Source organism: Trichogramma pretiosum, unplaced genomic scaffold, assembly GCF_000599845.2.
Source record: "Trichogramma pretiosum strain Unisexual culture from Peru unplaced genomic scaffold, Tpre_2.0 scaffold30, whole genome shotgun sequence".
NCBI classification, from domain to species: Eukaryota; Metazoa; Arthropoda; class Insecta; order Hymenoptera; family Trichogrammatidae; genus Trichogramma; species Trichogramma pretiosum.
In genome coordinates, this window is record NW_019641675.1 from 1,355,335 (window position 1) to 1,380,648 (window position 25,314).

A 25,314-nucleotide genomic window follows, 5' to 3' on the forward strand; every position below is an offset into this window, starting at 1 on the left:
ATCGATATAGAAAAAAAACACTGCCAATATATCGGCAAAGAGCTTCCTCGTAAAATAATTATCGTTATTACTTTTATTTACAAATGCTAATAAAAAACTAATTTTCGATGCTCTTCTTTTAAAATCCCTACTCATTCATTCCAAAAACCACTTAAACTGTGTAAAAATCTATAATTTGGGTTTGCTGAGATTTTTTTGAGTAAAACTTTTTTAGCCCTATCACAAAGCTTCCTTCATGAGGGAGCAAAACTATGAGACTCGTTTTAATGGATATAACAAGAAAAAGCTCCAATTGCACAGCTCCGTTGTGGTTTTTTGTTTCTATCGTTGTTGCTGCGTTGTTGCTAGTGGTGCTGAGTGGTCAGTTTTTGCTCGAATTCATGATCGTGCTTGTAAAAATTGCGAACTATATACTGCCTACACGCACCGGCATTAATGTATCTCTAATTAAGACGTGTATAAAAATCGCTCGACTTGCGCGTAATTATTATTTATTTACGTCGCGAGCCTCGACCTCGTGAAGCTGGATCAATGTGTATATATGAAAATGTGTGTGTGTGTGTGTGTCACGAGAAACGGTAAAATTCGAATTTCGTTGGACTTGGTTCACGCGCAGAAAAAAACTCTCGCGCCTTTTCTTTGTAAAGCACGGTACGGGTGAGCTCGCATATGTTCGTGTATCTTTGTGTATACGTATACTCGAAGCGGACTCGCCGCGTCTCATCCTTTTTCCGCTTCGACAAAAAGTGTACGCGCGTGACGCACGTGCATATATATATATTGTATTATTAAAACCGTTGCCTGAGCCTTTTCACATAACGATAGACGAGGCGACGCTGCGTGCATTATATCGCATACGTATACACATATGGTCGACCGTCGATTTTTCGCGCTAATTTTTTCTTTCTTTCTTTCTTGATGAAGTGAGCGATACGTTTTCTTCGTCGCGGCCTCGAAACACCTACGTGTTTATATAACAGGTGCTGCAGCCATATGCACTGCGGTCGTCGTCTGTGTGTACATTATAACGCATATGTGGGGCAGAGACTCCACGAATATCATGAGGCCGCGTGCGCGCGCGATTTTGTTCTCGCCCTGGAGCTTCGTGTACGCAGACACGGAAAGTCGGGTTTACCACTGTCATCGACAATAGCTACAACAGCTATATGACATTGGCATTGTTGAGTCGCCTCGTCGTCCCAGAATGCCACTATTTATTTAATTATCCTCCTGTGTACTGTACGATGTTCTAGACAAAGTCACCACTACATTTCGATGTACCGTGGAACGTAACCATCATCGTTAATATAAATTTTCAATTCGCATCCACTGTCTTTTTTTTGCGCTTCACTCATGGACATGAAAACATCGAGTCCTTCTTTGAAAAGGCCACATTAAAACAAAGAATTCAGATCGTGCGTCGATTCGAAGAAATCTTCCACACACTCACTAGCACAAACGTTACACAAACGACATAAAATGATTCGCCCAAACTCACAAGAAGGATGTACATATATTATGCTTTCCTTTGGCTCTCGCTCATTTACATCGAATCCAAACTCCTCGCGCTGACTGCGTTGTCTGCGAAACGCGCGCGCATCAAAGCCATGGCTATGTGCACTCTCGAGTCATCGAATATTTCAAATTCATAAGCTAGCGAAAAAAATGCTCAAGACGTTCGAATGGATGTGTACTCGATGAAAAAAAAAAATTAAATAAAGCCATCTCACGACACGCGAGAGAGTTGCGCGACACGATTTCCGCCCTTTTGGAACGGAGAAATGCGCCTTCTCTTTTTCGCTCCGCGCGCGTGCATGCATATACTTTATACTTATCCAAGAGCGCCAAGGGAGAAGAAAAAATCAAGCGAAGCTCATGCCATCTAGCTGTGTCCTTATAGCCGAGGAGATTTTCACCAAAGCAAGAATCCCGCGCTGATCCTTCTAGGTCAGAGATCGACGTCGATATTCACGAGCTCGAGAGACCTCGAGTCGTATTTTTTTCAGCTCGTCGAGAATTTCTCCTCTCAGAGAGCTTTTGCCGTGGATGCTGTACAAAGAAAAAAGCGAGAGAGAGAGAAAAATTGCGTTTATGAATCAGCAGATCGCGACAAAGAAAAGTTTTCAAGCGTGAGCTGTGCACGCGGCCGCGAAAATTTTTATACATGTGTAAATGTGTAGCACATATTACACACGCGCTCGGCATTAAAACGGGTCTCGATGATTCAGAGCTATCGGACGGCATTAGAGTTCGTGCGCCGCTCAGGCACACGTGGGAGCTCCGCGAGAAAGGCTCAAAGTCTCTCGACTTTTACATGGGCAATTCTGCTGCTGCTGCAGCTATTACGACTAGACTGTATAAAGGTATAAATGCGCCATATCCGCAATGCACGTGCTTTGTTTTTGTGTAAATTGCAGAACTGACGCTTGATTTTTTTTCTTTCATTTCTTCAATTTTCATATCTATACGTTGTTTACGAATTTTCATATTTTGTTGAGTTTGTTGCATGCATGAAATTCGTTTGTTCGGTTTGTAATAACTATCCTTGGCTCGATGGGATATGCTATTCCAAGTTTCAACACCGCGTGTGTAGCGTGCACAATTTTCAATTGAATAATTACAGGCTTCGAGTCTCGCGCAACGCGCGTGCATCGGAAAACGATTTCGCGCGCGCGCGCAAAAATTCTGTATAAGCCAGGTAAGCGACTCCCGCGCGCTAATAGCGCTCGCGCACAGCTTGTTCGAGGTAATCGCGCGGGAACGATTGCGCGACGATCGCTCGTTCTCGTGTACGGTTTTCAAACGTTGCTCGTTGTAACAACGAGAAAAATCATTGATGCATATAGGTGAGTCGAAGTAATTATGCGTGAGTGGACCACCCTTGATACGGTCAAAATAGCCATGCAGATTCGAAGACGGATGGTAAAGGTTCGCGCGTTTCCATGCGCATTACACGCTCTATTCGCGCGACAAAGAAGCTTATCCGTGTGATCGTGGTATATAAGTCGATTCTCCATCCGGTCGAGGGATCGAGCGAAAGAAGAGACGACACCGTCTGCCTTTATTATCATCGTGTTCTCGCCCCGACGCTACAGAAGATATAAGTTCGTGGTTCTTACTGGCTGTTTTTTGTTTCGTTTTAAACACACGAGGCTTTCGTTCGCTTCGTGGCATTCGCTCTTAGTCATATTATAGAATAATCGCGTGAATGTCCCGCGCGCCTGCACCCGGCTTGTTTGTACACACATTTACATATCGCGTAAACGCAAGATGTAACTTTTTTCTCTTCGTTCGTTACTTTCTATATATACGAGATCGTTACGCGTCGCAATATTAGAATTTAAATTATTTTTAGCCATTTTGTGTCCTGTTATGGAATGAAACGAGAGTCGCTGCATGAGAACGTTTGTACACATTACACACATCGACAAGAATCATTCGAAACACGCATTCGGAGGTATGTACGATGTATTATATACCTGACTGAGAGAGTCACGTAAAAATTAAATGCCAAGCTGTTATCGTTGCTGTTTTAAAAGTAAAATAAGCTCCCTATCCGAGAGCGAGAGGAAAGAAAACGTGTACCGGCAGACATTGTTTGACGATAAAAATCTATCGCGCGTAATAGTCGAAAATACGTGTTGCGCAATGAACGATCATTGCTCTGTTTTTTTCTTCTTCTCAAATATAATTTTAAGCTTGTATTCCGTGTCGCCCGTCGAGTTGGAACGGTAAAACACACACAGACATAAACACACGCTGTTAGCATAATATTGTATACACAAAACAAACGTGTCCATAGTATACGTGTCTCCTCGCGGAAGCTCGTCGATTCTCGCTCCTTTAGTCGTCGAGCGAGTGACGGGATTTCCGTATCGGCAGATAAGAGATTCTCTCGATCTTCGTGCGAGATATGGACACACGTTATGATGTATATTTTTCAAACGCAGAAAAGAAAGCGCCGAAAATGTTCGACGGTCGCGTTTCTACTCGCGTTCTGTCCATTGTGCGCGGTACTTGCCTTTTACACGTGCGTTACATGTTCGTAAGATAACAAAAGAGAGGCAAAGTTTTACAAGCCACCTTTTACTCTCGACGGCGAAAATATTTACTCCATTATGAGCTCTGTGCCGACTGTATACACGTAGTGCGCCTGTACGCGCATACGTATTGCAGCTTTGTACGTATCCTACTCCACTACTCTCTGCCGCGATGCAGCAGCGGCAGCAGCATTTTCCGTGGTCAGAGCTGCGTGGCTCCGGTGCGCAACTTCCTCGTATTTTTTTCTCTCTCTCTCTCTTTCTTTTTTTTTATCACGAACGTCTATGCAGAGTGTGCCTTTAGCTCCTCTATATATATGCCCGCGGTGAAAGTATGCGCGATACGAGCTTAAGCGTAGTAGACTCGCTGCTCTTCTGACACAACGCGAGCATGTCTACACGCGTGCATACATAGTGAAGCGCATATTTTTATAAGCACATGTAAGATTCGAATGGCTTCATTTCATCCAAGCGAATAGTAGGTACGTGTGACTCTGATTATTGTTACACAGTACAGACACACATAGCAGCAGTACCGAGACCGAGTTGTTGCGAGGAGTCGTTACACCGCACATACGTATCCACGGCTCGGCCAGATATTGTCTGCGAGTTTTACTATCGTACTTAGATATGTAGGTATACGCCAGCAGGGGCCACGTGAAAAAAAAAACCTACGAGCGGAGCAAAGAAAAAGACGCGCGCGCGCGCGCGTGAGAATGATCTTACGGTGCAGTCGCAGCTCGCTGCCGCAACTACTGCGCACGACTCGCTCTTCGTTCCTCGTTCTTCGCATGGTCTAATTGGTCTGCTGCGCTGCTGCCTCTCTGCCTCGGAGTTGCCCGCGCTCTCCGTGGCTCTATGAGGCTCTTCTCGGGTTTAATTAAGCGTTGTACCGAGCGCGCACTCGTCGTTTGATGGAAATCTGACGCGCGTATTATGCATTCATCCCTCGCTCGACGACCGTACTTCAGCTCAGGACGAGATTTTCCCAAAGCTGGACGCAAGAAATATTTGTATGTATATGTATTATTATGTGTGCCTTTGCGCTCGAGACGGCCTCCATGAATTCGCCTTTCTTAGATGCTCGAATGGATGCGCTATTTTTGCACGTAACTGATTCAATTCATATTACGCTCTAAGCAGGTATACTCCTTTATATGTAAAGGCGCGGTGCATCCTCGCTCGTCATCCGTAATGTCCTTTTTTGGCTGCTGCGTGAACTCGCCTTAAAGCTTGTAACTCCGAGATAAAGAAAGAAAATAGAGCTTACGAGGAAAAAGATGACGCGTGCCGATATCGCGCGATGGCTCATCGGACTCGCGCGTGGCATGCGTGTATAATACACGATACCCGCGAAGATCGATTGTTCGGCAAAAGTTTTGGTTTTAAATTGCTTAGTATTGTCAAAACCGGTTCTACCCATACGTATAATACTCGATCCTGCGACGATCGCCGGGGTGTTATAAAGGAAGCGTCGCGCGGCAATTCAATTTATTTCGCGCCTAGTTATCATAACGATTTATCACGCGAGGACTCGTTTCTTCGTATTATATCTATACAGTAATAATTCCCATATATACGGTTAGGACAATCGGATGAATCTTCCGTTCGACGCGGCAGCAGCAGCAGTGGCTGCGAGATTTTCACTCTTCATATTTCACAGCTGCCATCAACGAACAACAGGAGTCTCTCGAGTTCTTGATCTAATTTTCCAACACCACTTGGCCTATACGATGTATGCGGGGATTAGTTTGATGCACTGCTCCAAGAGGCAGAGAAGCTCATAAATTTAATGGATATATCTGGATGTGATAGGTATACGCTCAAACGTATAGCTGCAGAGCTCTTTCGAGGCACCAAAGAATGCACGCTGTATGCAGAGCTCGTCAATGAGGCAAACGAGGAGCAGGAGAGTATAACTCGGCATTCCTGGAGCGATATGGCCCAGGCGCGCAGAGCTGTGTACGTTCGCCTCGACGAAGCTGTAAATCATAACGCCCAATTCCTCAAGTGCACGTATAAGATTATAGAGCTAAATTAGTTTTCAAGTGGAACTTCGGGCGCTCGTACACCATTAGAAGGATTGATATTAAATCTTGAACGGTGTCGTTGAGAAGGCCTTATCACTCGAGAATAATCCAAAACGATCGAGCGCAAATCACACGATAGACATTTAAACTGAAATTGAAATCATACGATATGTGTATAGATATAAATATATTAACGGGCCAAACGATCCGTTTGGGATCGCAATGATACGTGCGCCGCGCGCATTTCGCATCGAGAGCTCCCATCGACGACTGCTGCAGCAAGGCACAGCACGGCTAAATGCGCGCGGCCGCGTACACGTTGAATGGCCCCCCTCGTGGCAGTACCGCTTTTCAATTATAAATCGCACCCAATCGTGCGCATTTACGCTCGCGCGCGGTGCAAGATACGATCATCGCGCGATATAAAGCGCGCGAGCTAATCCCGCCTGCCTGTCTGTCTGCCCGATGCAGCAGCGGCAGCGAGCGAGTCTTAACTGCCGCGCCTGACGCATGTTGGCCGAGTTATACAGCCACGCACTACCGATGTTGCTGCTGCTGCTGCTGCTGTAAACGTGCCGATAACAGCTATAATGCTCGCGATGCGGATCGTGAGCTGTGTGCACTTGCTGCTTTTGCTCGATAATTCACGTTGAAATACATAGAATCGGGACTGATCTTCGAATCGACACGCGAGGCGTTTGAATATCTATCACGAGATGTGGATGACGACACAATGCGGAGAGCGATTATATCTGATAGAAAAAAAGTTTCTTGAGTTTGCTTATCTGCATCGATATGATTTCGCCAGGATAGCAAAAAGCACTGACATTTATAAAAAATGTAATGTATGCAATTCAATTAAATGAAGATGAATTTATTTGGAGATTTGATGGATTTTCGTGTGATATTTGGTGTTTTAAATTGAGCTATCATACACAAGTAAACACAATACGGCTGATATTCTCAACTCTGGCACAGATTTGAAAATCGAAACATTTAAATCGCTTGCTAGACACGCTTAGGGTTCATAAGAAAGTAGGATGGGTATAGGTACTACGTTAACTCCAAATTTATAATATATCAACATTTGGCCGTTTGATTGATTTAATAATTTTCTATTATCTTCTAATCGCTATAAGATGATAGACTCGTGTGCCTTCATAACTGAACTCAACTACTCGTGCAACTGGTGCGATTGGGCGATCGCGACACCGTGCACCCCCGCCGACGAGCCCCTCTGCGAAACTTACAAGTGCCTCATTTGCAATGAAGGGCACGTTATCGACAATCACGAGATCGGCAAATACCCCGAGTCCAAAATCTTGAGCATCAATCTGCCGCAGCCAGTGGCGGCAGAAGCGATCGAGCGGGACCAAAAGGAGCGTTACAAATGCCGAACATTTGACGAGCGAAGAAGCCAAGAGGCACATGAAGACGGAGAACAAGGGCGAAAAACACCCCCAGTACGTTCATAAGAAGGTAGTAAAAATAATACTGCCACCACCGCAGCCAGTAGAAAAAAGGACCAAGAGGACACGAGTGATACGTCGTAGCATGCTACGCAGATGTAAATTCGTGCTCGTTAAACTTTGTTTAATATCGGACACTCGAGTTTCTGTACAGCTTGAGACCAAGCCAAGTGAACATATTTGCTTGTAAAATAAGAAGCTCTTTTCATAATTCCTGTTCTTTTGTATTATTTTCTGCAAAAGCACGTACACACAGAGAAACAAGTTCACGGAGAGAGAGAGAGAGATAGACAGAGTCCTGGGAAAAGCAAAGAAGATTTTATTCCGCGACTGATTCGCTATGAATACGTACCGTGCATGCAGAACCGGGCGAGCAAGTTGTTATCAATCTCGTGCTTAGAAGCTTTTTCATACGTTTACCCACCTAATTACAAATTGCACGAGTAATCTCGAGCACAGCCCGTAGGCATGGACTTGATTTGGCTAAAATAAAATCATACTTATAGTAGCTATTAACGTTGAAACCAAGTTCAGATGGTTTACTCCGTAGCGATCTTCAATTTCAAAGTAAATGTTGAATAAATTATCCTCGACGCAGAAGACAAAGGACAATCAGTGTGAGCTCGCGCATCAACGGGCAAAGATTAAACGGGCAGAGAGCAGCTGCGTTGAGAGCGACTATGTAACGTCATTAAATGAAAAGAAAAGAAAAAGGAAGAAGCGGCAATGCAATGAAAGTAGCCAACATCTGGCAAACGCTGAGCTTTTATTCAACCTTGCGATACAAGCGAGTTTAAAGATTGTCGCGGTGCATTATTTTTCAATTTTTATGCGTGTGTGTGTGTGTGTGTGTGTGTGCATGTGCAGCACGGCATAAGGAATAAGACAATTACGCGTCCTTTGGTCGTACCGCACACCGTAATACGTAATACATACGAATGTAATACATCTTCTAAGTATCAGCTGATAATTCACCACCAAAACGAATCTCAGCCTAACGATGTTAGCCTAAGAGTGAAATTTCTTCATTCTGCTACGCGCACAAATTCATAATATACGTAGCTGATTTTTCATACGTTGATGTTGGTTTGCGGTGGCGAGAGCTGGAATAAGTTTCTAGCTACGATCTGTCATGTTTGAGCTGTTTATCATTTTTATTTGTCCACTATGGTCTGATACGTACGTGCGAATTTCGTTTACTCTTGTGCTCGGTCGGTTCTCATTTTTTTCTTCGATATATAGATCAGAGACTATTTTTCGCACAAGCCCGCAACCACATGTACCGTGCGGCATCGTATCAAGGCATATCGTACAATGAGTTACATGATAGTTGAGTTGCTGCTGTTGGTGTATAATATGTATATCAGAAAGAGGAGATTAATTTACATTATTACAAGCAGCGTCGCCCTGATTCACATGCTTTATTACAGCGTATACGTGTGTATACCATTTTAACCGGGTTTTCTATCGCACTTGCGAATGACGGCCAGGAACTTTGTGCGCGCAAGCGCGTCACTGCGCTCATGGTACATCTCAAACGTTCCATTACCGCATACCTATCGCGCATTAATTACGATTATACAGATTTAAAGTTCGATTTATCGCGTCCTCTATTTCTACTAAGAGGAAATAGTTTTCTCGATATCCACTCGCCCTTGGTCGTCAAATGTTCACGATTAGCTCGTAATTCGCGAGTAACGCCGATAGATTCACACTAGGCGCAGTTAAAATAGATAAGGAAACTGCATTACAATGAAATCGAGCGCTCGCGCGAGAAGCCATTGGCGGATATTTCAAGCCCGAAAAATCGGACACCGAGAAAACGAGCCTGCGAATTGTCGAAGAATATAAAGGCCTTAAAATTCAGATGCGCTCGGGCTGGAGAAAGCACTGCGCACGTATAATACGTGCGGCGTGTCGTTACATTCATCTGACAACACGCCAACACCGTTGGCGTAAGCGCGTAACGGCTTTCCTCGAGGAGGCCAGGGATCGTTATCCCATATCCAGTCATTATTCGCCGCTTGAGGATTTTCTTCTTCTACATTTTTTTGCTTGCAATTATTCAAGCACTAGACTACTAGTACTCCTACAGATGTATCTTCGCTCTATCTTGAAATCATATTCATTGAAATAATTGCATATCTTCGCTTCTGCGTTGCAGATCGATGAAAATCATGCGAGCTCGAAGCCTCTATACCTTTATACTTGACATGGTGGTACATATAAACACATTAATTTGAGCGCTTAAACAGACTAACACACTTACCCCGTTGGTTTATAATCTTTACCGTTTGGAGAGAACATCGTATGTATAATAAAACTTCGATAAAGTAATTGAATTAAACGCGTTTGCGAAAAGTTTTGATCCTGACACTCGGAAAACGACGATCGCTGGGGAGGAGTTTCTAATTCGATGTAGTTTGATTATTATTAGCCGCGCACTCGCGTGTCGTGGTATACATGTACACTAGCCACTTAAGCCGTACGGGGAGAAAGTCGAGCCATGGCGCCGCGCGAAAGTGACTCGTATTTACGTGTGTACCTAAGAGGTGTCGAGATGCGAATTTTTGCTTCATTGACTTACACTTGCGCTCGCACGCTCGATGGCTCGAATAAACTACGGCTGATAAAAAAACCTTAAAAATAAATAGTACCGATCGCATTAATCAATTTGACATATAATACAAGTCGCGAACGGAGACATTGAACGAAAAAAGTGCAAAAATTCCCCAAGTATAATTACTAGAATATGGTGTGGATATCAACTCGAAGCGTCGACGATATGGGCCGCAAGGCCACGCAGTCTATTATGTGCACCGAAGTACGTTAAAACTTGCGTCATTGGACGTGCGCGCGAGACATTCATTTAGTTATGGGTTGATTCTCAATAATCGTCGTTTACCATAAAGAATATTCTCCAAGGTACTCGATTATTAATGTCACGTTGAATCGGTAGTAAAGTCTTTCTCGGCCTTGCTTTGGATTTAGCAAAATTGAAAGAATAAAAAAAACGTTGTGTACGCCTTGGTTCGCGCTGCGCGAAATAGGCGTGCACGCCGCGCGTGATATACATCGAGTGTGTTGGCGCGCGCGCGTTTTTCTCGACTGTTTGCATTGCTGTTGAGCGTCGGATCACGAGAACTCGTGGCTAAATCCATGTGCAGTACACACGAAACGCAGAGAGATACGTGTTTTCGAATGAATCGTCGGTATACACGTCGAGTTTCAATGCTACATACACGAGCTACACACAAATGCATACGTCTTCATCGGGTAAATCCTCTCGAGAGCGTAAAATATACATTGAAATCGTTGCGATTCTCTGCGTGCATACTCGCGCGAGTAGTCCACTCGATGAGAGTTTTCAAAGGAACCGGCGCAGCGAAGCGAGTTTATATATAATACACACGCACATACACACGACATTTCAATCTCGAGTGCGCGCAGTGTAAGTTGCAAAGAAGCTGCAGCGCGCGTTCGACCGCGAGCTTTCCTTGTACTTTATATACATACGCGCGCGGCTTATACGTAGTACATGAAATATTCCGCATAATATACGTAGCGTCTTTTTCGTACTCGTGCACAGGAAGAGGAAGACACACAGTGAGCGTACACAGTGTGCTGCATCATCTTACCGCGTTCGAGTGCATTTATAGATTTTTTCGCCTTTGTACACACGTGTGCAAAGATCACGGGCGGTTGTGTGAATCCTTTTTTTCTTTTTTTGTTCGTTCGTTCGTTCGATTCTTTTGTGTGAAATTCTTCCCATTGTTCCGTCGACAAAATCGAAGCACAATATTTACGAGAGCTTTCGAATGTTCGATCGCGCGGGCGCATTGTGTATTAGAAGTTGCGCGAAGACTGAAATATTTAACTAGCCAATCAAAGCGTTCGAAGCTTCGATCCGACATTGTTTGATTGTAATAAAGTGTCCGATCGGAATGAGACTTACTACGCAGATGGAAACGCATCAGGAAGTGAAAGCTATCGAGGATTCGCTGATTAATTTGTCAGTCGACAGTTTATTATCGTATGAAAATACACATTATTTCTCTTTGATTCTTTCTAGTATAAATTGCATGAAGTTAAAGTATTCGGTCGAGACAATCATGGAGACGAATTATCGCTTGCAAGCTTTTTATAAATACTATCAACCAAATAAAAAATGAACAAATGTAGATCGGTACAATCGTTTGGCTCAAAAGTCACTCTAGACTGCCATAATACTCGACCGTGTACATTAAACTTTAATTTTTTCTTTCAATAAACATAAACTCCCGTAATCCTTTCGTTCGAGAATAGGGGAGGTATATAATAAACGATCAGAAATAAGGTTGAAAAGAAGCAGCGCGACGATCGCGAGTCAGCTGCTGCCTACTTGTCCGCGCGAGCTTTTCTCTGCCAGCTCGCGAGCTGCATACGCACACACACACGCGCGCGCGCGCGCGCGCGAGAGGTCACGTAAACTCCCAGAGGCAGAGCTCCATGTATGAGCACTCGCGCGTCACAGTACTGTTATAATAAACTCCTGCCGCACGACGGAGCCCGGCGCGCGATAGTGTTGGCGATCTCGCAGCCGGCGCGATACTATACGCGATACTGCCGGCGAGCTAAATCGATAATTTTGCAATCATTTTTTTTTTACAATAATTTTACCACAACTATGTTTTCACAAAACGCAGAAAGTGAATTAGTTAAAAATTAAAAACGCTTGTAACACAAAAAGACAAAAAGATTTTCCCTTAAAAAAGATACCTTATGCAGGCCCTGAAATTGTTTTACCGACAATAGAACCTCGAACCACTTCCCCCTGGGCCGATCGTTGTTATATTTCCCTGACTTTTGTGTAGTAGGCTTTCCTTTTTGTGACACTTGGCTAGCTTCAACTTGGTTAGCTATATAGCATCAATTCGATCGCAGTATCAAAACTACGATTTAATAATTGATCCCAAAGTTTTTATAAACATACGCCTTATCACGCCACAATCTAAAAAATTATTGAGAATAATTTATAGTATAAACCATTAAAAAATTGCCACCGATCGCCAACACTATCGCGCGCCGGCTGTCAAGGTCCGACGACGGTCTGTTCCGTCGCCGCTTATAATATGCTATATAACACAATATCTATGCTATATACGTATATACGTATAACGTGTACCCACACGCAGCTGCCACTACTACTACTACTACTACTATTACCTACTACTTGCTTATAGGCTAGAGACGTTATGTGTTGCTTATACTTTTGTGCCGCGCGCTCCTGGTGCTGCGGATGCGGCGTGTACGTACTACGTATGTACATGTAGACGGTGTCGGTGCCTCGCGCGCGCGCGAGATTCATTGTCACTGTCAGTCCGCTTCGAAAAGCGGCGTCGATCGCGCACGCCGCCAGCTTAACGGGTCTATACTACGTATACAATATATACCGATCTTTCGCGCACGCAAAAATTCAATCGACGATATGTGAGAGACGCAAACATTTTTGCATAAACAAAAATCAAAAGACCGCAACTGTATTCGTGAGTGTTAGACCAGTGAAATTATTCTATATATAAATTATTCTTTTTTCTCTCTCTCTCTCTCTTTCTCTACCTCTGCATTTTAGTAATGTAATAGAACCGCGCCGGGGCCGAGTGTATTGTGTTTTAAACCGTTGCACGCTAAACTTAGGCCAGTGCAATTAAATTTTTATTGCTCCACGTTTATAGTTGTATATACGATACGACGGCACGCGAAGAATCGGCGTTAAAGAAATTGCACTATTTTCTTCGTTTGGTCATTTATATCGATCCGATCCCGCGCGTGCACGTGTGAGTGTGCGTGTATTATAAGTGAGTGAGTGTTGAATAAACGTCAAGTGTTTATGGAGTTTCACGGTCAATGCCGAGCGAGATCTCGTGCTAGCTAGCTGCAGTGCGCACTTTCTTACCGTCATCGTCTTCGTCGTCGTTTAAAAATTACCATTTTACGACGCACACTTTGGAGAATTCGCGCATACGTGCGCCATCGATTGATTTTTGTACGAAAATAAAACGGTCCGCGTCCTCTCTCGCGTTCGCGACGTATTCACCTTTGCTGTCGAGTCTGTCTCGCGCGCGTAGACGCGATCGCGCCAAGCGGTCGAAAGCGTAGTACCATTCTATTACACCGGAAGACCAATTACGAACTGCGAGCTCGAATCGTGGATATAGATACTCGTTTCTTGATTTAATGTCGGACCGCCGCGCTACACACGACTCGCCCCCCGTGTAAATATGTAATTCACACACCGATCGATTCGAAGCCTCCGCACGCTCGCGTATTACGTGGAATTTCCGGAAAGACAGTAGGTTGCCCGCACCTTTGTTATCTAACTTTCTTTACATACGATGAAAAATTAAGACCGCATCGAATCGATATCCACCTTGTGCAGCAGCAACAGCAGGTATAGAGAATCTGTAATCAACGTTCTGTAGAGGGATGGGTCGCTGTGTACGTTTTCAGCTCCGTGCTCGGAATCGAGCGTGTTATTTTTGTCTCGCGCTGTAATCGGTTAACTGCAGATTTTTCTCTTTGATGCACGGTGCATAAGGTTTTTGATGTAAAGATATCCTTCGCGTGTTCATAGTGAGAGATTAACATTACACAATGGACAGTAATTTTGTTACTGTATTTTTTTTTTCGTTAGTTTTATTTATCGACGAATTCACGTTTTGAAGTTAAAGAAAAATAATAATGAACTATACGCAAAGAAATGCCACGCATAATACAAACGACGGTGTGTGGCAAAGGTGTTGAACGCGAAAAACGTATAAGGAGTAATAACTGGAACAAACTCGTTAGTCATCCTTTTACTATATTTGGGAAAAATCCGAGAAGAAGTTTTGGCTCTGTGTTATATCCGTTGAATTTAGAAAACCAAAGATTTACTCACGCGCAATAATTCACACACGGCGCGGCCTCTAAAAATCGTCAATGACGATTTTTCCATGGAACACCTTTCAATCGATGATCAAACGATCTGTTTACCTACATGCGTGCGTACGATTTATTCGCGCGTAGGCGTATGTTTATGCTCTCTTTGTACTTTGCTTGAACTTGAAGGAGGTTGCGAGTGGTGGCCGCGTTCGTCTACGCCAGTGCGTGGGCATTTTCATGGTGCTTCATTAGAATTAACGCGACGTTTCCGCGATCCGGTGCTCGCAATGAGATCGGATCGGTTGAATTATGCACCTTTTTATTGGATGAGGCAAGGTTTATTCCTATCGGTAAACACTTGAAAATCCATGAACGAGAGAGGATATTAATAACGTTATGGCGCGCGTCGAAACTAATTATAACAAAAACATTACTGCCGTTTACGGATCTATCAAAATAGAAGCGATATTTTCTTCTCGCAAAAACGCGACATCAAACACGCGCGATTCTCTGTTGGTGCGCATGTGTATGTGTATGAGAGAGCCCGCGGCCAAATCGATTTTTCATCAACTTTCCTTTCATTAGATGCCCTAGCCTCGATGCCACGCGGAAGTATTTATGTAGTGGAAGTTAATTCGACGGAGACATTTTGCATCGGAGCGTAAGATCGATTGCAGCTGTGCGCCCATAGTTTGTGTGCCTCGCGCGGCTCGATCGCGATCTCGAGCCAAGGCAGAAGAAACTTTATATATCGGACTTATAATCGAGAGCCGCTGCTGCCGCCGCCGCCGCTGAAGTTGTATTGCATGCGCATGCACGAGAGTCACGCTTTGTCAAATGGTAAATGCGCCGCCGCCGACGACGACGCTCGAAAATGCGGCAACGATGATGACGAATCACGATCCAGCCCTGTGCCGCCAGTACTTCTACTTCAGCCAGAGAAGACAGCGAATTAGGTAATTTTTGCCATAAAGCAGGCGCAGCTGCGCACGATTGCTGCTCGCGAATAACGCGTGCTCGAGGGCTCCCCTGTGCAGACAATGTACTGTTAATTTCGTCGATGCGGATTATACAATTAATGCGAAATATATATTGTGCACTGAATCCGAGCAGAGCCGATCGGATCCAAAAATCATTCAGAGGCAATTTCCAAGCGCATAAACGGAGTACAGAAGAGTAACGAGCCACTCGAGAAGTTATTTCTTCATTCCGCGAAAAATTATTACAGAGGAAGGACATTAAAGTTTTGTTTTTTCTCTCTCTCTCTTCTTTTTTTTTTACAATACTTCGTGCTGACTCGAAAAAAAAGGAAGAAGTGAATCTTTCGCGTCTTCGACACTATAACAGTGAATTCATTTACCAAGTAAAATCGCTCGTTTCGTATACGTAACGCGAAAATAATTGTTTACGTTTATTACCGATCTGTGCGCGTGCCCAGGAGCCATTGTGCGCCTCGTTTCCGATTACAACGAAATTTTCAAATACGTTCGCCCACAAAATTTGCGGTCGCTTTGGGCTCATTTGCATGTTATTCAAATTTACCTATAAAAAAGCTAAAAGAATTATTATATGCAGAACACGAGTGCTGATCGACAGCGCGCTCGAAGCCCCGGAATAATACTTTATATACGAGAGCTGAGCCTCCGACACACAGCATCTCTGCGCAGAGTCGACATAATAATATAACTTTCGCCCATTCAAATGCAAAAGTCGTCTTGGGTATATATTTTGTATTTAAATTTCTTCGTCTTATACAGTCGTATTTACGGGCGATAAGCGAATCTCCTTTGTAGAGCATTTGTCTGCGTATATACATTTAGGTATTTTATACAGATAAACGCATACACACAGACACACATATATACAGAGGCAGCTGTCACGCTCAGCTGGCATCGAGCTATTATATGCCTCCTTCCGCCTCCTCTAAGCTCCTCGATTGTTCGTCTTGACGCTCCTTTTGATTCGTACAGTTTCTTCTTTCGCGCGATAGGTATACAACGTGATCGCTGCGAATGAGACAAGCTTGATTTTTTGTTTCCTTGCTATAGTTATACGTAGCCGCGAGAGGAATGTTGCTCGTTTCATAAATACATATACATATATGCGACTTCGAGGATCAATGCGCTTATTTTGCGTAATCGGTGAACGAGGAACGCGCTTCGTATAATATATTCAACCTTTGTCTCGGTCAACAAAGGATTTCACAAATACATCTTTGTAAATGGACCAAACGATGCTCGAGTCGGTCAAAATTATTATTGCGCTAACGCAACATATGAGTACTCGCGCGCGCGCAAGGGTCAACGAGACACTCCAATCTTTGAGCGTGGCCACTATTACAAAATATATATACGGTATCCATCAAAAGTCATGAAATCGTCACGTGATCGTCGATGATGGATTAAAGGGCCGAGCATGCGAGTTTTGACGATCAGCTGTTCCACAATTACGTCTAGCTCGCGCGGCTCGCGTCAAAAGATTAATCTACGCGCGCGTTAACGCGATAAATGATCTTTGTTTCATTGTCTCGGTATTAAACTACAGTTACGCGTTAAACTCGTTCTCGTCGCCCGCGCTCTGTATATAATATACAGTTTCGAGAGAGAGAGAGAGAGAGCAAAAAATTTTATGTAAATGCTACGGAGCGCGAGCTCGTTATTCAACGACGATTGATACATTTTATGATTATATACGTACACGTTGCATGTCGTGTAGCAATGATTATTGTTGTATACACACATATTGCTCGTATGTTCGCGGTTTCGAGGTTAAGCGGTGCGTGGTGTGTGTGATTCATCGAAAAATCCAAACAACCGTTCTCTCGTGCGCAAATTTATCGAATGCTCGCGAGAGTGTTTCGTTGCCACGATGCGTGCGATCTTTCGACCCACGTGGGCAGCAGCTTCCCAACTCCCCCCTTGCCTCCCTTCGTCGCGTGCGCGCGCGCTTATGTCGTTGACTCGCGCTCGCGAGTGTTTGAATTATAAATGACATAATCGCACGTGGACAATTGTTGTGTACTTAATAATCGGCCGATTCTCGAGAGCCTTTTTAATCGGGTCAACGGTGATTTTTTTTTTGATCCGAGTGAGTGAGAGAGAGAGAAAAAATGCCAAAGTCACGACCGTGAAATAAACCGTTGGTATCGCGCAACAACCTCCACCGCCGCCGCACACTCGTATGGCTCGCGGTAATATCTGCGATCTTCGGTTAATGAGTACCCATAATGCGCAAACACGCCCGTAGGTGATCACTGTGCTGATGATGATGATGCACAGTGCACATAGGCGAACCTTGTGCGGCTTCGCGCTGCAAAACAAAAAAAAACAATAATAATAAAGAAGAAACGTCTTTGCTCGTTTTAGAAAAAGAAACAGGAGTTGTATTCGAGCAAATCTCAAAACGATAATTTTTTTTATCTATATAAGAAAAGCATATCTTGTAATTGTATAACTAACATTGCGCTTTGCTCTTTCTGTTACAGGTGAGTTTCGAAAAAACGATGACGCCGCAACGAGCACTTTTTGTGTGGGTATACAGCATTGCACGAACGCACGCCGACAAATATTCATCTTTCGTAAATAAATCCGCTTTTTTTGATTTTCGCTCTAATCGCAATCCAATCTGTGAATAGCATCGCAAAGCTGGCGCATAGTGACTTATTTCCTGTCAACTAACAATGTTGGTCTATTTTTTTGTTCAAATCGTTCCTTTTTTTACTGCCGTTTTCACACCTATTCGCGGAAAACAATCATCGGAAGTACGGGCGGGCACTTTCGAAAGTTTTGAAGAAAAAAAATCTGAATTGTTCAACTTTCGATCGTTCGACGCAGCTTTTTATACTTCATTTTTAGTCGTGATTCGATGAACGTCGCTCGACTTGGAAAAAAAAATATCCATGGACTTTCTTTCGCTATCAAACGCATCGTGTTAATTCATTGCTCAACGACGAAGTATAGCCTAACTACGAATGCCAAAAAAATCCATTGTTAATGCGCTTCGCTCGAGATTGATGTTAATGAGAGCGGGGCGGCGGCGGTGGGCGCGTGACTCTATTCGTACAATATCCGATACCACTCTCGCAATCATTCGAAATAATTAGTCGTTAATTTTCGCGCTTACATAGGCTGCGAGCGCGCAAATCACGCGCTACCGAGTTATCGACAGCAATAATACGAGCGGCATGTATACGTATTTTTTTTTCTTTTTGCATCAACGAGAAAAACAATAGTAACAAGAGTAACGAATCATGCTCGCGCGCTAGACTTTTATCGCGATTGGACTCGCGCGCCCACTTGCTGCAGACCGTAATAATACGTAACGCAGGGAAATTTTTGCTCAATCGGATAAATTAAAAAAGATGATACAATTTTGCGCTGGGATTTCCGTTGAAAAACGCTTGACCCGCACTTTGAGCTTATATGCGCACGTGTCCCAAAAACAATCATGGAAAGAATTAAAAAATTCCACTCAAATTTTTCGTCGTACTCCGGATCACTTGCTCGTCCTCCATATCGAACTGAAAAATTTATTTTTTCATTTTTTAATTAAATTTCATTGCTGCATAGCCGTGATCGATATCGGAGTCATGCATCGGGGAGCTTCTGCGCTACGTTCTCTCTTATCACTACTCGGTTTAATTCGTGGTACAGCAATTCAATTCAATTTTATCTATCCTCGCGCGCGCATAAATTAAATTATTTCGACCGCGGCGCGATAAAGCTCCTCCGAGAGAATACATTTGAATAATTTTTTTACGCTTTTTCTCAAAAAGAGCATCGAGCACATCTCCGTAATCTCGCAATTGTATTCGCGCGCACGCGCTCGTTTGTTACGAAAAAAAAGAACGATCCGTTTGAAATTTTTGCAACGGAAACGCGAGTAATTGTTTTCTTCTTTTTTTTTTCATTCACGTATTATACTTTCCGGCTACGCGATGCACCAGATCGATTCGATAGCATTGACGTGAAACGTATACTACGCCGCGGCGCACGACGCATCGCCCAGCGATGTGACACACGCAAGAGAGAGAAAAAGAGAGAGACACGACGACGATGCGAGGCAGCCCTCGTGCACAAATGTGACGTGCACACGTACCTATTATACGGGTCAATTTCGGTCTTGGCGCACGCGGCTTTCCGTTACAGCGTATTGATATATATACGTTCCATGGCGTATTATTATTATTATTATTATTATTATATGTATTATTCGTGCGCGTGTGTTTGCCGGTAAAAAGAGCAAAGTCCAAGTAGTAATACAACAGGTATTCGCGCGCAGACACTCGACGAGCTAACGAGTCTCTCGAGCGATCGATCGTTTTAGCCTAGAAACGATGCGCTGCCGCGGCGACACCCCCTGCGCTCAACCCCCTGCCCGGCTCTGTCGATTCTCTCTACGTGGCGTAGGGTAGAAAAAAAAATGCAACGGAGAAAAAGATCGACGCCGTGGCGCATCGTCTATGAAAGTACCTTAAGAATCGCGCGAGCGCATAGCAGCAGCTTGCGTTTCACATTATTTTCACGTCGTTGGCATGCGCTTTCCCACGATCCGAATTAGATCTCTAACCTCGAGGGTGGATGTGTTGTACGCGCCGCGCAACCGAGTAAATATGTGTGTGTGTGTGTGTGTATGAAATGCACCAGGTCGTGAGAATGCCATAACCATTCGTACATGTATACACACATACGAGATAATATGTATTATACTTATCGCGCCATACGTCGTGTGTGTGTGTGTGTATATGTGTGTGTTATACACGTGTCGTGTGGAGATCACCGGCGTGGAGATCGACGAACGGCGGGACCCTATATGGCACAGAACGCCATGCATACGAATGTAGGTTTGATTGCGCCGGGCGAAATTCTCAATGGCACACGTCGTGTATGGGTATAACGGGATCGTGCACCGACGCTTCGACAACGTATAGCGTATTATAGGAGAGCTCTGCCCGCGAAGAAAGTGAAATTTTCAATTGAACCTTTCGCTATGTGTGTACTTTCCTGCTCTTTCCTCTTTATCCAGGCAATCGAGAGAGGAGAGGGATGCTGCTGCTGCTGCTGCGAGCTCGCTTGGGTAATGATTCAAAATGACTCACCCTGCAGTACGTGAATCGTATATATATACTTACCCGATTTGTTACATATGATTTTTGTGAAATCAATGCGCGCGCTACGAGCAATTATACCGTTTCTCGGTTTACCGTTTTCCATTATTCATCGACTACGTTGACAATTTTTTTCTTCCTTGCACCCTCAAAAACCAAACAACGAAACAAGCAAAATTACGTGACTGGGTTGACCAGCGAATGCGCGTTTACCTAATTATTTTCTCTCTCTCTCTCTGTATCTCTCGTGATTCTGTATATCGCAGAGAAATCGTTAGTTTTTTTTTATTCGTTCCACGAGACAATGTCGTCGAGTTAGGAGTATCATTATATATGAGAAACGTGTAATTATATACGCGACGATGTACCGGGAATTACGCTAGAGCGTGAGTATCAAATACAAAACGTGTCTGCTGCGGATACGTAATAGTTTTGCACCGAGCATTGAAAAAAAAAATAATCGCCGTTCGAAAGAGCCCAATAAAACTTGTCTATTGACTTACATTATATTCTTCGTTCGTAACGAAAACGAATTCGCGACGAGTTCGGGTACTTCTAGTTTTATCATATTTCGAAAGCACCTCGATCGATTGTTTATTCATAACTCTTGGATTCGATGTGGCAGAAAATGAGAGATTATTTAAATAAATAGAATTCGATCATCGTGTGCGAAAAATCAGACGCGCAAGAATACGCCTCTATTTATTTTCTCCGGCGACCTTCGAGCTGCGAATTCAAATAGTAAATCCTGAGCTCGCCGCTACTTTTTGTTATCTGGACAGTGCATGAACACGAGTGCACGAGCACCCACACGCACACACGCGCGCGTATATGAGTTTACTCGGACTCGACTCGTGAGAGGCACTCACCGTATAGCTGCGTATGTGTGCATGCGCCTGTAAAATCCTATATACTCGCGTGACTGTGCTTACTTACCCGTGATGTACAACATTACTCATACGGAATTGGTTTACCTATATAGGTATAACGCGCGGAGCAGCGAGCCAAGTCCGAGGAATATCGATCCTTGAGCCAAGTGTCGGCGGTGTGTGCGGCTTTAAATTTTCGATATTTTCCATTGCAGAGTACCAGCTCCTTCGAGAACGTATAAGCATCGTTTTAAATTTAGTCCGCGCGCGAGCTCTTGCATTACGAAAGTTGCTCGCATTTGACGAGTTTTAATTAAAAAAAGAGCACAAAAAGTATAAACTGCTAAATGATAATTTTGGGAACGCGGCGCAAGCTCGCGCGATGCCGGTTGTCAAAAGTAATTCGAGCGCGTCGAGCGCATGCATACGTGTGTGTATGCTGTGTGCATACGTATAATATGAAGCGAAAGAGGCCAGAGCTCTGCTGGCCTCTCTTGAAAATTCCATAAATCTGCGCACGGCGCAGCAGAGAAATTGCGGCCGCTATCTCTTGTTCATCTTTCTGGCTAAAGTCTGTGTGTGCTCTCTTTCCCATATGCTCGAAAAAATAGCAGTAGCAGCAGCAACAATAATAACAACGGCGCGCAGCAACAGCTCGACGCGAGCTAACCGGATGCGCGCAAGCAGCAACAATTGCATTTCTATAAAATATTTGCCTGCACTTTTAGAAGGAATAGTACAGTATATATACGCGAGACCGACTAAACCAATAAACTTCAGCTAGCTTGCCTCGATTTCGTTTTCACGAAAATCCAATCAGTTTTATCAAAGAAACAAATTTTGCTTTTCGCACATTTTTTGCTTCGTTTGAGTTTCGACGCGACTCGGTTCAATTGATTTTCGAGCCTCTTTTTGCGACGAATAAAATTTAACTTTATGAGACTAGTTCGAAAATTCAATTCTAAAAAAAATAAAAAAAAATGTTTAACTCATGAACCTTGTTATTTCAACATTTATTACTAACATTTATCGCTCAAATGAGTACATTTAATAAAATAACATTTTTCAACCCTTATCTCCTCGATCTTGCAACTAATCTTATCTTGGCGCATTGGCTCATTTATTTCTCGCATTGTATCGATGTTTATACAAAAAACGCCGATTATAGAAAAATTGTATTATTATATAAACGCCCTACAATAATCGCTATTACGACGCATTAATATTTTTCATCAAATTTACAGAACGTGCGACAGGCCCGGAAGAGACGCCGAGCGAGATGACGAACGAGGCGAGAACGAGGACGAGGAAGAAAATCCACTGGGCAAATGGCCGCACGCGCTCAGTCCAGTATTCGCTTACCTCGGCTGTACGCTCGGGCTCTTTAATATTAGTCGATTCGCCATACTCAGCACGCAGTTTGGATGTGAGTATACGATCACAAAACTTCGTTACAATTTATGCTATATAACTACGATGTTGCGATCGATATTCATGATTGATGCGTCTCTTCCTTCGCAGTGAATTTTCTCCTACAGTTCCTGCTACTCTCCTTCGTCATAGGTATTCCGTTGTTCACGCTGCAAGTATGTCTGGGCCAGAGGCTCGCCGCCGGCGCCGTCGACATGTGGAAGATATCGCCGCTCTTTCAGGGCGTCGGCATCGCTCTTCTACTCGCCCAAGCCTTCATCGGCATCTATAGCATAGTCGGAGTCTCCTGGATGTTCGTTTATTTCAGGTAAGTCATCGCACGATTGATTTTTGAAAATAAAAACAATGATTTAACGCTTGAATTGCGCACTCGCAGGGACTCGTTCATAACGAAGCAGGACAGATATCGCTGGGCCGAGCCCTATCCCCTGTATCGCGACGACATCAGGCCCACGACGAGCGGCAGCATCAGCAATCCCAACACGAGCAGCTTCAACATCCGTTTCACCGATCCGGCGGTCAGTTACAATCTGCTGGAGACCGTGCCGGATTACTTTAACGGCGTCGTGCTGCAGAGGCATCATCTGAACGAGCCCGATCCCGGCGTCGTCACGCTCAAGTTCCAGGTGGCTTTCAACCTGGCCGTCGTCTGGATGATCGTTTTTGTTTCACTGAGTAAAGGTAATGAAATCTCCTCGATCTCCTCGTGTTCGAAGCTCGAGCTTCCTCTCTAACGCGTCTCCTTTTTCCGCACACAATGTAGGACTGAGATCGTACGGCAAGGTCGTGTACGTGTTCACGCTGGTGCCGGTCTTCGGCACACTGGTACTGTGCACGAAGATGCTGGGATTGCTGCCGACCAACGCGTCCGTCAGTCTGTTCTTCCCGAGCACCGTCTGGCAGGAGTTCTTCACCAACGGCCGCAGTTGGGTCGCCGCCATGTCCGAGGTCTTTCTCACCTGGGGCCTGCTGGGCTCCGCCGCGATGCAGATCGCCGCGCACCACAAGCACAAGACCCTCTACCGCGACACGAGCCTCGTGATCATCATGACGTTCCTCGTGCTGCTTCTGGCGAGTTTCCTCGCCAACACCTGCTCCAACATTCTCAAGTATCACGGCTACGTCTACACGTCCAGCTCGTTTGGTGAGTTTTATACCCGCATGACTCAGGTCGTGTCGCGATCTAACGCAAGTTTTTCCCATTTTTATCATCATAATTATCGTTAAGTTTTTGAATATTCTGCAATTGGTACATTTGCATCATTCGAACATTTTTTCATGCGCATCAAAGCAACATCATGATTTCCCTCTTATTTGTTATTTCGTACTTTTGCAGAACGGATATCGGTGTACTCGTTCATGAAGCCGTACAATCAGATATTCACATCGGACTACAACACGCCGGAGCGTCTGATGCCCCACGCCTCGTTTCTGGTCGGTGAGCGCGTGACGAAGCCCAACGCCGATCTCAACTACGAGTCCGGATATCAGGTTTTGAGGCTGGCGACCGAACTGGTGCCGGCGACCCTCGCCGCTCTCGGCGCCGAGCAGGTCTCGCCTTTCTGGGCTGTGCTATTCTACTTCATCCTTATACTGTTCGGCATTGCTCAACAGGTAAAGAAACACACGCAGCTCGCGAATCATCTTTATTCGCTATATGCATCGATTGATTTTATGTATAGCGACGGCAGGCGAAGCAATCATTTGCACGATGACTATAATGATACATTCTTTGTTTTTCTTTTTTGTTTCAATTAATAGTTAGCGATCTGGCATTGCGTTATAACTGGTATCATGGCCATAAATACGAAGATGATGAAGCTGTGGGAGACGACGATTACGTTCTTCAGCTGCGCTTGTGCATATATACTGGGTCTTCCAATGGCTACTGAGGTGAGATTTCATTGTCTTCTTCAATTCGAAAAATTCACAAATTATAAGGAAAATAAGTAGGGCCGGAAAGTATTTGTATACTCGAGTTAGTTATCTTGTCATCGAACTGATTTTGTCTCTATCTGTATTGTGGTACAGTGTATTTTTAAAACCAATCGGTGACACGCAGCTTGCAATTAGTATATCAATGCATAATAAACATTACATAAGTTATCAATACAAACGAGTCGCATCTATGTTATACGTGTATATATATCGGCCACACGTATAAAAAAAAATGATACTATCAAGGCCTGACACGAGCCTAACGATGAATATACCGCGCGCGCGCGATTACGCAAGCTGCCAACTACTGCTGCACTCGCTGCATCCATCGAGACTCGCGTGCAGCAGCAGCAGCACAGCATCGATGATGCTCTCCGCTCGTTGCGGAGAGGCCGAATGAAAAATTGCCTCATCTCGTCACTCGCGTACACGCAGTCGAGATCACACCTGCGTCTCCATAAAGTCGATCCTCGCTCTACGCGTATATTAAATTTAAAAACTTGCGGTGCTTTTTATACACGATATACA

The 25,314-nt window shown here is 44.2% G+C and overlaps 1 protein-coding gene across 2 annotated transcripts in view; it reads left to right on the top strand.

The window, feature by feature from the left end:
- Nucleotides 1-25,314, top strand: part of LOC106653236 — a 71,284-nt gene that overhangs the window by 39,552 nt on the left and 6,418 nt on the right. For both annotated transcript variants that reach the window (XM_014372610.2, XM_014372611.2), the window contains exons 5-10: nt 22,662-22,843; nt 22,939-23,155; nt 23,225-23,529; nt 23,612-23,992; nt 24,185-24,462; nt 24,610-24,741. In XM_014372610.2, coding sequence (XP_014228096.1) covers nt 22,662-22,843; nt 22,939-23,155; nt 23,225-23,529; nt 23,612-23,992; nt 24,185-24,462; nt 24,610-24,741 — 1,495 coding nt within the window. The remainder of the gene's footprint in view (nt 1-22,661; nt 22,844-22,938; nt 23,156-23,224; nt 23,530-23,611; nt 23,993-24,184; nt 24,463-24,609; nt 24,742-25,314) is intronic.